The sequence below is a fragment of the Carassius carassius genome, chromosome 5 (genome assembly GCF_963082965.1).
Source record: "Carassius carassius chromosome 5, fCarCar2.1, whole genome shotgun sequence".
NCBI lineage: Eukaryota > Metazoa > Chordata > Actinopteri > Cypriniformes > Cyprinidae > Carassius > Carassius carassius.
In genome coordinates, this window is record NC_081759.1 from 9,972,656 (window position 1) to 9,986,954 (window position 14,299).

Consider the following 14,299-nt stretch of genomic DNA (forward strand, 5'->3'; position numbering starts at 1 on the left):
GAGAAATGTGAGCTGTTAGGCACGTATCCAATCATTTGTATGGAGAGTGGAAGCTGAAGTGTGCTTCAGGACATCATTGGAAAAAAAAATTTAACACGCTGTAAGTTTTGCTCATTAAGGTAAGAATAATACATAGTTCGGGACAGTTAATTTGTACGCGTTTTTAAGCATTGTTGTTTTATAAAAAAAGTGATTTAAAGCTATTGAAATGCAAACGTTAAGCACTATAAAGGAAAGGACATGATGTGTGGCCAAGTATGGTGACCCTTCCTTGGTATTTGTGCTCTGCATTTCACCCATCCAAGTGCACACACACACACACACACACACACACACACACACACACACACAGCAGTGCGAAGTGAACAAGCACACAAACACTGTAAGCACACACATGGAGCAGTGAGCAGCCAATGTTGCAGTGCCCGGGGATGGGAGCAGTTGGGGGTTCGGTGCCTTGCTCAAGGGTCTCACCTCAGTCGTGGTATTGAGGGTAGAAGAGAGCACTGATTATTCACTACCCTCATCTAAAATCCCTGCCGGATCTGAGACTTGAACCCACTACCTTTGGATTACAAGTCCGACTCTATCATATTCACAACTTAAAAAAACTGTACCGGAGTTCGTTTGGAACCTGGCTGAGACCACCTCAGCACCAGGTCTGCACCAGGGTGCGATTTATTGTATTCACACCTGCCCAAAAAATCTGCACCAAGGGGGAAAACAAACTTGAGTTCGATTCAATCGAACCAAAAAAGGCAGGTGTGAGTACACCCTTAGTAATTTAGTAAGTTTAAGTGAAGGCCGGACAAGTGCTTAATTATGTTCAGCAAACACACTTGTGTAATCTTTACTGATTTTCATCTTTACAAATTGTTATTGGTTCAAGTAAATTTAGAATTAAATGTAAAAATAGCTTTTACATTGTTACCAGACTTGAGTACATGCAACCCTCTACGGACACCATGGCAACTGGATCACCAGAATATTTTGAGTTTACATCTAGTCTGGCGACTAAATAAAAAGTTATTAATAATTATTTATTTATTATTAAATGTTAATAAATTATTAAATTACTATATGTGTATATATATGTGTGTGTGTGTGTGTGTGTGTGTGTGTGTGTGTGTGTGTGTGTGTTTGTGTGTGTGTGTTTTAGAACATAGCAAAGCTTTTTAAATATCTTAACATACACATTATAAATATATTAGGATAGTCAAGTACTATTTAATGATATAATTAGTAATTGGAATTAAAACTTGGTAACCATGTATGAATGCACATTAGTAGTTTTAAAGTTGCAGTCCATAAGTTTTGCCCCTTTGTTGCTATCTCTTTTTGAAAACCTGCAATTGTAGCGGTTTGCGGAATTGAGCCAGTTGTGATCTCAGGAAATCCATCAAAGCCGCCAAATGACAATATAAAAACAAAGTTGAAGAACAATTCAACACCAACAACACAAGAGGCATGTGGCAGGTCATCAATAACATCACAGATTTTTAAGGGAATAAACCAGCTACTGTGAACATTGCCGCCTCTCTACCCGATGAGCTTAATAACGTTTATGCACGTTTCGAAGCTGACAACATCGCCCACAGAGAGAGCTCAAAGAAGAGGTGAGTGCACTCTCAGTCTCTGTCACGGATGTAACCCGATCCTTCCGACGGGTGAATATCCGCAAGGTTGTGGGTCCTTATGGAATCCCAGGCCGTGCGCTCCGAGAATGTGCATTCCAACTAGCTGGGGTCCACCATTTCGCCCATACCTAAGAAAAATAAAATCACGTTTAAATGACTGGAGGCCAGTTGCTCTGACACCCATCTTCAGCAAGTGTTTTGAGAAACTACATCTGCTCTGTGCTGCCTGCTTCACTGGATCCACTACAATTTGCACATCGTAGCAACTGTTCTACAGATGATGCTATTGCTTTCACCCTACACACAGCTCACTCCTACCTTGAAAATAAAAAACCTATGTGAGAATGCTGTTTGTGGATTACAGCTCAGGGGACTAAACCAATCTCTGTGCAGCTGGATCCTGGACTTCCTAACAGGCAGAAGTCAGGTGGTCATAATGGGCAACAACACTTCATCCCTGCTGACCCTCAACACTGGTGCTCCTCAGGGCTGTGTCCTCAGCCCACTCCTGTACTCCCTGTACACACATAAATGTGCAGCCACACACAGCTCTAACGTCATCGTCAAATTCGCTGATGACACAGTGGTGATGGGCTTGAGCCTCGACAACAATGAGATGGCCTAAAGAGAGGAGGTGAGCACCCTGACTAAATGGTGTCAGGAGAACCACCTCACAAGACCAAGGAGCTGGTGATGGATTTCAGGAGACACAGCAGAAAACACACACCCATTGTCATCTACAAGACACTTGTTCCTCTGCGTTCAGATATAGGGCGGTATACCTTGAAACCGGTATTCGGCCCATGCCTAGTCAGAACTAATACACCCTACTGCACCCTGCAGCATACTCACACAACACAATATGCCACACGCTGCACTTTAACTCCAACACAGTTAAATAGTGGACTATACATACTGCACTAAATAAAATAATGTATCTACTACCAATGTTTACCATCCAATGCACATCTATGACATTTTGCGTATCCAGTTTATGTATAATCAGTTGCACCTTTGCATATATTATGTGAATCTGTCTACTGTATATAATGCAGAATGTGTACATACTGTGTATAATCATGTATTATTAACGGCATGTACATACTGTGTATAATGTGTATTGCTAACTGTATGTCTTGCATGTCAGTCAGCTTGTCCTTGTCTAGAATGATCTGCAATATGGGCCAGACTTTATGCTGATAGTCAAAAGTCTGGCTCTGTGGGAGTAATACAGGTGTGGAACCCACAACATCTTTCTCTGTGTGTGACATCAGGGAGGCACTGCTGGCTGAGATGGGTGTGTCTGTAAAAGAAGATGGAGGAACAGTGGGTGTCTTCTCTCCCAAAGGAGTGAGTCAAGTCTTATTTGAAGTCATTTATTTGTATAGTACTGCTCACAATACATGTTGTCAGAGCAGCTTTACAGGAAGTAAAGGTGCGGTCACATTAACTGTTGTTCAGCATATCTTCGCAGGCAAAATGTAGTCATTTCAATTGGAATTCACTCAGTCAGGAATTTTGTGTGAGGATGAAAGATTTCCACCAGGAGATTTTGCCTTGGATTTAAGTTAGTCACGCAAATTTGACTCACTGACCAACAGGAAGCTGCTTAGTTTGAAACTGTCTTTGCGTCAGATGTGCTTCATATTGCTGCACTGTTTACAATAAATAAGACTCGTTTTTTACTCGTAAAATTTCTTTGGCTTAAATGTTGTTAATGTGACCACACCTTATGATTTCTACACACGAATCTTTCATGCAGAATGTTTATTCATTCCACTGTGCTACTTTTCCATAGTTTTTCTATGTAAACATGCTAGACAGATGTGTTTGACTCTTGTGTCTTTTGCAACCTCTTCCACATTGTTCAAGTTAAAGTTCTCATTTTAAAAAAAGTTTCAAGACCTAGCCCCCCCAATTCTACTGCATCCATCTCGCAATTTCTAAAACAAAGTGTATTCACACAGAATGCATTTATCTTAGCACTTTATAAGTCTTAAGTCGAAAATGCACCAAAACCACATGTTTAAGCCACGTTTTTTCTTCAGACGCCCCACCTGGTGAATCTGAACGAGGATCCTCTGATGTCAGAGTGTCTGATATATTATATTAAAGATGGAGTCACCAGGTGAGCAATGAGTTGCTAAAGAAGTGGTCAGTTTCTGTGTAGATGCTGCACTCTGTGTCTCATGGCTCTGTGTGTGTGTCTGTGTGTGCACATGTGTCACAGGGTTGGTCAGGAAGATGTGGATATCCGTCTTAGCGGTCAGTTTATAAAGGAGCTGCATTGCGTCTTTTGCAGTGAAGTCAATGAGAATAATGAAGGTGAGAGCGATCACAACATTCGTTAAATTCACTGATTCACACAAAAGTGACAGTAAAGGCAATGTTACAAAATTAATTTTTCAAATAAATGCTGTTTTGAAAATGATCAATGAATCTCAAAAACAATTTATCAAGGTTTCCTCTAAAATATTAAGCAGCACAACTGTTTTCAGCATTGATAATGCTTCTTAAGCAGCACATAAGCATATTAGAATGATTTCTGAAGGATCATGTGACACTGAAGCCTGGTCAAAATACATCACAGGAATACATTTTAAAATGTTTTCAACAAAAAAAATTTTTTTTAAACTGTAATACTATTTCACAATATTTGTGTTTTTACTTGATTTTCGATCAAATAAATGCAGCTTTTGGTCAGCATTAGAGACATTTTAAAAAATCTTACTGGTCACAAACATTTGAATGATAGTGTAGGGCTATATGTATATAAAATCTTACATAAATTTCCACGTTAGAAATTTGTGTCATATGTAGACCTGTAGTTTCAAAAGTTGATAGTTTAAAAGACAGTGTATTGCTACATCAACAAATTATGTTTTTAATGTTTTCAGTGCGTATAATCACTTACGTTTACAAGATCTAAATCACTATTTCTCTGTCTCTCTTTCTGTGTGTGTGTGTGTGTGTGTGTGTGTGTGTGTGTGTGTGTGTGTGTGTGTGTGTGTGTGTGCGCGCACGCAGTGGTGGTGACTTTGGAGCCATTAGTTGGGGCAGAAACGTACGTCAATGGAAAACGAATTACTGATGGTGTTGTGCTAAAACAAGGTGACTTTTTTCAATTCAGGTCTATTTGTGTTTTTATTACTGTGGTTCAGAAAGGAAAACTAGTGTGTTGTTTACTGCAGTACAGTCTTTGCAGTACATACTGCCTAGTCTTATTTAAAATAACTGCTGTTATACAAGACTTAAAATGCAAAAGTGAATATCTTAAATGCATTCATCTGAAAGTCATATTCTAAGGATATTCTATTTCTGTATTCTACACAGAAAATGTTCACTCGCATTTCTTTGTGCTGCAGAAATAGTAGTCTTGGTAGCATGTCATTCTGTACATATCCTTATTATCTTATCTTCTTATTGCCTGTAAACACTGATTCTCCTTTGTCTTGTGATTGTGTAGGTAACCGTATAGTGATGGGGAAGAACCATGTGTTCAGGTTTAACCACCCAGAGCAGGCCCGCTTAGAGAGAGAGCGCAATGCCACACAGGAGCAGCAGGGGGAGCCAGTGGACTGGAGCTACGCACAGAAAGAATTGCTGGAGAAACAAGGCATTGACATAAAGCAGGAGATGGAGAAGAGGTGAAAACCCATTTTAAATGAATCTTCCTCTGTGTATGGGTCTGTGTTCAGATCTGAATCTTGAAAAAGGTTAAAATGTTTCTTAAATGCTGGTTTTTCGAATGAGGATGCTGGTCCAAGATGATCTACCAGCCATAACCAAATGGCCCATTATGGTCTACAGGTCAGCGTAAGCAAAACCAGCTAGTAGTCTGTCTGATAAACCTTCCAGATCTGCTTGGACCTTCAAGAAACCATTTATTTCTCCAGCAGGCTTTGCCTTGCTAATGTTCTTTTTTCTCTTTAAACATTCTCTCTTAGGCTGCAGGATCTGGAGAATCAGTACCGCAAAGAGAAGGAGGAGGCGGACCAGATACTGGAACAGCAGAGACTGGTAAGAAAAAACGTTGTTTAAAAAAAAACAGTAAGGCTCCTCATACTTCTGTCCAAGTCACAATTTGATTCCAAAACAATTCCATCTAACTTTTAATTAAAATGATTACTCTGCCAAGCAAATACAAAACACTGTTATTGCCCATGTTGTCGTAACTGAGTTACACCTGATACCCTGTCTATGCTCTGTTGTGAAATGCAGATTTTAGAAAACGCTGTTTAAAAAAAAAAGGGGGTAAATGACTGGCAGCTACTGCTGCCAAACAAAAACAGTAAAATTAAAGTAAAATATCTTAATTTAAATAAAGTGCAAAAACAATAGTTTTACATAATTGTCATTAAAGGTTTTACAGAAAAAAAGTTATTTTTCAGATTTTTCCTTGTTTCAATTATGATATTTTACTTTAATTTTACGTTTTTTGTTTGGCAGCCGTAGCTGCCAGTCATTACCAATTTTTTGAAAAACGGGACTTTTTTAAAACTATTTTTTACAAGTATTTTTTATGATTTTTTTTTAATGGTTATGAGCATTTATGACAGTGTTATATATATAATTTAGTTAAAGAAACCGGGTTCTTATTTCACTGAAATGAATACTACATTGAGCCTTATTCCAAACTTGTGCTTTTTATCCATAAGGAAACATGAATGACTGGAAAAGACATGCAAATTAATTAGTCAGAAAGGATGTAATACCTGAGGCAAGGAAATCAGAAATTTTGTGAAATGTAGTTCACATTCTTAAGCCCTATTCGGACGGGACTAGGTTTACAGGGGATCGTTAGAGAAATATATGTTTCACAGACGTACTTGGTGATTTTAATCCCGTCCGAATCTGCCACGTCTGTGTTTTTCTCACACAACCACTGTGATAATTCCAGAGCAAATTACCTACTGTTTTTCAGCAAACTCAGTGATCCTCTGAGAAAACTAATCCCGTCTGAATGCGAATGTCTGTGATTGCCGGTGATATTTTATTTCACAACGCGTTTCCTTGTTTGTTTTGGCCAGCGTGAATTACCGTAGATGCTCTTACCGCGCACATGTTTGATATATTTGCTTACCGGCAAAGAAATATTAATAAAAAAAATTATAAAAATAATAAATTCAAGAGCAAGATTACGTAAACTGTTTATACCGGCTATTGTAATATCAGCATCAGGTAAGATTACTCACGTTCATTTATGCACTCACTTACATAATGTTTTAATTACATATGTACCTTTATGAAAATTAAACATACGGTAGGTTTAGCCTACTACACACACACACACACACACACACACACAAAAAGGAAAACAAGTTAAACTAAAGGAACCACACATTAACATGGTTTTGCTATACTAGCCATTTAGTATTTATTGTGTAATAATACTGCTGGCAATCATTCTGAATGAATGCAATGCACGCATACAGAGCGCGTGATCTCTGTGACGCCCAGATGCACAAACCAGACCCTCGCACCTCTGTAATAAACACAGAGATGTTAGTCCCGTCCGAATTGGTACATGAAAATCGCAGACGTCAGGTGGTAAGAAACAAAACTCAAAAGTAGTTTAGAAAACTAGTCGCGTCCGACTAGGGCTTTAGTGTCAAAAACTTGCTTGTTCAATTCATTAGATAGAATGGTTAAGAATTGTTTATACAACATTGCACATTATACATTTTCTTTGTTTTAATGTAAATGTTTCATAATAGTGCAAAGTACTTAAATTACAGGATCTAGCTTGGCATCAAGCTAACATCAAACTCTGTTGTGAGTTGAGTCTCCTGTGTGCTTTGTGTTAGGAGTATTTGTTATGTGGTTTGTAGATTGCTGTCTATGTACAGCAGAGCACTCCAAATCAGTCCGTTAAGAGCTCCCATGATAGTTAGGACGTTGTTGCCATAGAAGCTACAGTACAGCAAAGGCAGCTCACTAGGCTTTAGAACCAAGCTAATGTGTCTTTCTGTCTCTCTGTGTAGTATGCAGACTCAGACAGTGGTGATGACTCAGATAAACGGTCCTGTGAGGAGAGCTGGAGACTCATCTCTTCTCTCAGAGAGAAATTGCCAGCCAACAAGGTCAGTCACACACACATACATCACTGCAACACCAACAGATTGATACTGACCTCCTTTGACTCACACTTATTTACATGTTTTCGTTTTGTTTTTTTTCTGAGGTTTTGCTAATGTGCCTGCACTTTTAGCCCAAGGTAGATATTAGTGGTTAGCCAATATGTTTTTTTTTTTTTTTTTTTATGGCCAATGCTAGTCTCTTAAAGGGGCATATAATGCTACATGCACTCTTACAAGTTGTTTGAACTGAAATGTGTGTTGGCAGTGTGTGTACACAACCACCCTATAATGATAAAAATCCACCAAGTGATTTTTCTGTAATCTCTTTAAATGTTTTCCCCTTTCTCAAATCGAGCCATCTGACCGTGTGACAGCACACGGTCGGAGGGCCCTCCCATGATTGTTTGATTGACAGCAGCGCTTCAGCACATACTGGACTTGTGTCTTACCTCAGACCCGCCCTGTGTGAGCAGTCATCAGTCCGAGATGCAGACGAGCATGACTCCTAAGTGATTGAAGTGTTTTGTTGTTGGATGTAATAATGAACACAGCAGTAGTCATTTACTCTCAACATCTGAGCGACTGAAATCGCATAGGATTAACTTACGTTTGGAGAATTGAAAGAAATGCGTCCTTGAATTACTTAAATGCATTTGTTCGCGCGAATCCTTCATGATCCAGCATCCAGCAATGAGTATAATGTGTTTTAAATGAATCATTGAAAATATTGTGCTAATTAGCAAGTTACACTATGAATGTGGCTAAAGTAAACAGTCTCACAGTGAACAGATCAGAAGAAATGGGCGGAGTCAGCAGAGCTCATTAGCATTAAAGGAGAATCCCACAAACCAGCCTGTTTTGAAAAGAGCTGTTTTTGACTGGGTAAAAAAGGTGTTTTTTTTACACTAACATTGAGAAATTTTAAACAAACTATGTTACAGACTTTTCATTAAGACCCTAAAGAATCATATCAACTTGTGGAAAATGGGAATTATATGACCCCTTTAAGAGCATTGTGCTCGACATAAAGTCAATAAATAGATATCACACTAGTTAAAGATAGTGAAAACTAGGGGTGCTCCGATTTATTGGCTGATAATTGCTTTGGGATGTTTGATCGGCAGTCTCTATAAAGGCCTATCTCATAAACCTATCTCAAGCTGATGACGTGCCTGCCGTGAGAGACACTTGCTTGATCAACTTTATATATAAATCTAGAAGTAAACATAAAAGCAAAAAGCATTGGAAGAATTTGTTGTTTATATTTATTGCATTTATGAATAATTAAGTAATTATGAAGATTACTGTACTGTGTAAAAAAAAAAAGAATTGTAATGCTGAAAAAGCATTTTCAGTAACAATGTTTGAAATTGAAATCAGAATAATGGATAAATGTGGTGTTTGCAAAAAATCGAATGCGATTTTCATGCCCATATTGCAGTAAAGGCTCTCCTGTGATTAGTAGCATATCTCTAGCACGTGCGATCAGATCAGGGTTGCCAGGTTTTCACAACAAAGCCTGCCCAGTTGCTTCTCAAAACTAGCCCAATCGCATTTCCAGGAGGTTTCCCTGGATAAAAATTGCATCCCGGGGATAAAATACTAATTTTTTGGCAGGGTTGCCTTGGTAAAATTCTCATTTCAGGGGCTAAATATCACACTATTGGGATTGGGGTCACTTCAACCCACGGATATGAAAAACAACTGTGGACTTGGCAACACTGTTTCAGGTGGAGTGGCATTTACTACACAGAGCTGTAGTTCACTGACAAACTACACAAAATCGCTTTCAAAATCATCAATGAATCGCCTGTGATGTTTCAATTGATTTTGTGTAGATTGTCATTGAACTACGGTTCTGTTTTACCAAGGGAACCTCGCCAAAAAACATGTATTTTATCACCCGGAACGAAACTAGATTGGGCTAGTTTTGAAAGGAATCGGGCAGGTTTTGTTTTAAATATCTGGCAACCCTGATCTGAACGCACATGCTGGATATATACTACTAATCTCAGGAACACCTTTATTGATGAGATGCACATGAAGTTCGCATTAGATTTTTTGTACAGCCCTAGTTTGTGGTAAACAGCCACAGATCAGTAGTGGACTCCTGTGTGAAAGCACAGTGAGGACCTGCTGCTTCTGCACCTCTTACGTACTGCACATGGACTCCATACGAACTGCAAATGGAGTATGTGTGACCCTGGAGTAAAAGGCTGCCTTACATACAGCTCACAAAATCAGGTTGGTGCTGTGTGTAAGCTATTGTTCAACAATTGTACGATTGTAAAAATAAAAATTCTATAAAAATAAAAAATTCTGATTTGGAATATCACTTTTACATTTAATTTTACATGATAAAAAGAAGGCTTTAGAAATATCGGTATCGGTGATCAGTATCGGTAGGCACTGATGCCTGTGATTGATGATCTGCCTCAAAAATCCTGATTGGAGCACCCCTAATAAAACACGTTTAATAGTTGCTGAAATTTAATTTATTTTACGTAATATTTACTAAATTATATAATTTGAAAATGTTTAAATATGTACAATTATTTGAGCTTGATGATAAAATAAAATCTAAAATGGTATTTATCACAAAAAAACTTTTGGAAAATAAAGACAAGGTAGCTTTAATTTTACATGCAGCACACAGTGAATATGACATTTAATATGAAATTAATGTCATTAATACAACATAGTAGCCCTGTTTGAAATCAAGAATTTTAAGCATGTCTAGCGACTCTCCTTTTAGTTTGCATTCAGTTTACCCAGACTGAGTTCAGTTGTTTTCATGCAGTGTACAAATGCAAACTTTAGAAGATATCTGAGCTGAATTCAACAATGTTTGCAAGACTTGTTTAAACGAAACGCATATTTACTGAATGCTACCAGTAGATGAGAAAGTATTCTTGTGTTTGCTTTTCTGTTACTAATACCTGAGACGAAAATGCTATAATACTTTTTTGTGTAACCTTTAATAACTTTATTTACTATTATTATTAACTTGAAGTTTTATTAGTCAAATATTGGCCAGTATATCAGCCTTGGCAATAAATTGGTCGACCACTAGTAGACATGCACTCTAGATTGATGTCTTTGATGGTTTCATTGCATCTAACTGCTATTTAAAAATAATAATAATAATATAATATTACTCCTTGAGTATTACGTTTTTGAAATGCAGTCTTAAAATTTATTTTAAAGAGTCATCTAGAGACGCCTGCATTCTGTTCCGTTCTTTTTCACTTCATGTAGCAGTTTCTGGCCTTTCCATTTCTGACAGGAAGTAACTCTTCTGTTCTCGCTTTTTGTTTGCAGATGCAGTCTATCGTGAAAAAGTGTGGTTTGCCCAGCAGTGGGAAGAGGAAGGAGCCACTGCGTGTGTATCAGATCCCCCAGCGCCGCCGCATACCTGCCACCCAGGAGTCCAAACACAGACTCAGCTTGGAAGAGCTTCGCACACAGGCTGTTAAAGAGATCTGCTATGAGGTGGCCCATTGTGTTCAAGAGTAACTTTAAAGATACAGGCACTGATTTAATTCATGTCAGAGTAGATTTAGCCTCAAAAGAGCCGCCCACTGTCTGGCTAATGCATTTTATACAGAAAAACGGCAAAAGATTTCTTAAAATGGCAAACACCAGTTTGATTGGCTAGCCACTGATCATGCAATATATTAATGTGTGGCTTGTATGAGGAGTATTTTACATTAACAGGAGTATATCTTTATATTTCTCCTCTTAAGGTGGCGCTTGGAGACTTTAGACACACACGCCAAGAGATTGAGGCCTTGGCTATTGTCAGAATGAAGGAGCTTTGTCGCACATATGGCCAAAAAGACCCTCAGGAGAAAGAAAGTTGGAAAAGTGTGGCGAAGGACGTATGTGAGACTGTGGGCATTGGAGAAGAGGAGGGAGACAGGGAGGAAAGAACAACAGCAGCTGGAGGAGGAGGGAATGAGGGAGGAAAGACCGATATGGGAGAGCTCAAAGCTCATATTGACAAGCTGACTGATATACTGCAGGAAGTCAAGTTGCAGAATAATATGAAGGATGAGGAGATCCGATCACTAAGGGATCGCATGGTGAAGATGGAAAAGATATTCCCAGTCGAAGTTCAGGTAACACTCGTATATCTAGAAACCGCCACAAATGCACACTTCTCCCCAGTTCATTTACTAGCAGTATGATGCATGTTGCAAGCTTCTAAAATATAAATGTTTATAATATATTATGTAAAATATATAATGTTTATTAATAAAGTTAAAAAGTAAGATCATATGAATAACATTTTTTTAAATAAAATAAACACATTTATTGACTATATTAACATAGTATAAACTATATTGACATATAAAACAACTCAAACTAATAACGAGGACAAAAATACACAAAAAAATACTAAAACATTTAACTTTAAAATTAAAATCAAAACCAAGGATATTAAAATAAAAATTTAAAAAGATTAACAAAAACTATATCTCAATAATACATAAAACGTAGTGTATGTGTGGTTAATTAATATTACTTAATATTACTTGTACTTTTTTGTGTAATTATATTGTGACAACTTCACCTTAAAATAAAGTGTAACCATGCTATACTTTCTGCACCCTTTAAGCTATTGTAAAGATTTTCATGGTGTTTTTATTTCAGGGAGACTGTGATAACATTGGGTTGGATGTGGCCAGAGGCGACAACCTGTCAGCACAAGTCAACAGACGTGATGAGGATTCTGGGTACCGGCGGGGTCGCCATCGCTGGCAGTACCCGGACAAATACCATGACCCTAAACGTCGCAAAGGAGCCAGCAATCAGCCAAACAATGCCCTCTGCCCAGAGTCTTCCTCAGGACACTCTCAGAACAACCAATTCAGTATGGCATCGCCTCAATTCTCAAATCCATCTTTCATTTCTCAAATCCCTCGCAACCCCAATGGTCCTTTCTTGCCAGGCACTGGGCGCTTCTTGCCGCCTCAAGAGAGGAAGCTACAGTTCCCCTTTAAGAATAATCCCCAACACAGAGGCTTCATCTGGGGCCCGTCATCAGGGGGTGAAGGTGGAAAGGACACATCCGCTCAGTCCAACGCTGATATGGTTCATACTTTCCAATCATCTCCCTCTCCAAACAAGGGCCAGTGGCCAAACAATCATCACCAACAACGGCACAATCATGGTAACAGAGGCTACGGCAACTGGGGAAACAGGCAACGATCCAGAAACAGGGGGCGGAACCCATTCGATGGATATTTAACCAACGAACAGGCCGGAAATATTGAGCATAAAGACGGTGGATCGGTCCAAGGGCAGCACAAGCAGGGTATAGCACGTTACACCTGGTACAATCCCAATTTTACGTCAGACCAGTCTGTTGGAGAAGGATTCCAACATAATTGCAACCAAAGCAGACAAGGTGTCTACAAACACCCCAACTCTCACTACCATCAACGGCAAAAACAGGACAACCCTCCAGAGATGATCCAACATGGGTCTGAAGGCTATCCCAATCCACCATCCATCCCAGATTGCAATAGCACCCCCATGGAGACCTGATTTCTTCTGTGGAGAGCATGGTCATGTAAATGGGAGCCATAACGCTCTGATTTTATTGTGCACAGTTCTTGGACAGGACTCCTAGAAACTTTGGACCCTCAGATATATATATATATATATATGTTGTTTTGGTTTGTTGTGGAAGGGTTTTGAGTGCTGGGAGCTTTCAGCAACTGAGAACTGTTTTTAAGAGAAACTCCTTAGTGCAATAACGCCAATCTGTTTAAAATAAGACAGAACATTTTATGCACCTGAATTTTAATGTACATATTGCAGTTTCATACCTGCACCTACAGTTCTTTATGGGTGATGTTTTTATGTACACACATATCTATGTCCTTCAGATGTGTATATATATATCTATCTATAAGTAGGTTATGAATTGAAAGGGTATGTATTTGCAAGAGAATTGAGCTCCTTTCAATGCACCATGCACAGCAACGTTGACGTTATGTTCTGAGGAGTGTATGACCTATGAAACTATTTAGCAATTTTTGTTGGATTTCAGATGATTTTACATTGTGCCTGCTGAAAAGCCAAAGAATTACGATTTAGTAGACAAAATTATAACTGCTTTAGATGCATTTTTTTATAGGTGACAATTTTTTTTTTTTTTTATCTTGCCACTAATCTTATAACTGCTTTAGATGCATTTTTTTATAGGTGACATTTTTTTTTTTTTTTTTTAATCTTGCCACTAATCTTTTTTTCCTTTATTCTGAGGGGCATGTTTTATAAATTTTAATATTTAGGTTTAAAAAAAGAAATGGGATACATAATCCTTAAAACATTTACAAAGGGACAAAGAGATATAATAATATATAACAAAGGGATAGTTCACTCAAAAATTAAAATTACCCAATGATTTACTCAAGCCATCCTATGTGTGTATGACTTTGTTTTTTTTTAGACAGATGCAGTCTGAGTTATATGTGACCCTGGACCACAAAACCAGTCTAAAAGTCGCTGGGGCATATTTGTAGCAATAGCCAAAAATACATTGTATGGGTCAAAATTATAGATTTTTAT

At 38.3% G+C, this 14,299-nt stretch overlaps 1 protein-coding gene across 3 annotated transcripts in view; it reads left to right on the plus strand.

Moving 5' to 3' along the window:
- kif1c (kinesin family member 1C) overlaps positions 1–13,847 on the plus strand; it is a 60,680-nt gene extending 46,833 nt beyond the window's left edge. For all 3 annotated transcript variants that reach the window (XM_059549718.1, XM_059549720.1, XM_059549719.1), the window contains 10 exons: positions 2,912–2,987; positions 3,686–3,765; positions 3,868–3,962; positions 4,665–4,748; positions 5,104–5,284; positions 5,585–5,657; positions 7,622–7,720; positions 11,039–11,209; positions 11,464–11,838; positions 12,374–13,847. In XM_059549718.1, coding sequence (XP_059405701.1) covers positions 2,912–2,987; positions 3,686–3,765; positions 3,868–3,962; positions 4,665–4,748; positions 5,104–5,284; positions 5,585–5,657; positions 7,622–7,720; positions 11,039–11,209; positions 11,464–11,838; positions 12,374–13,270 — 2,131 coding nt within the window. In that variant the 3' untranslated portion in view covers positions 13,271–13,847. The remainder of the gene's footprint in view (positions 1–2,911; positions 2,988–3,685; positions 3,766–3,867; positions 3,963–4,664; positions 4,749–5,103; positions 5,285–5,584; positions 5,658–7,621; positions 7,721–11,038; positions 11,210–11,463; positions 11,839–12,373) is intronic.
- The last annotated feature ends 452 nt before the right edge of the window (positions 13,848–14,299 follow it).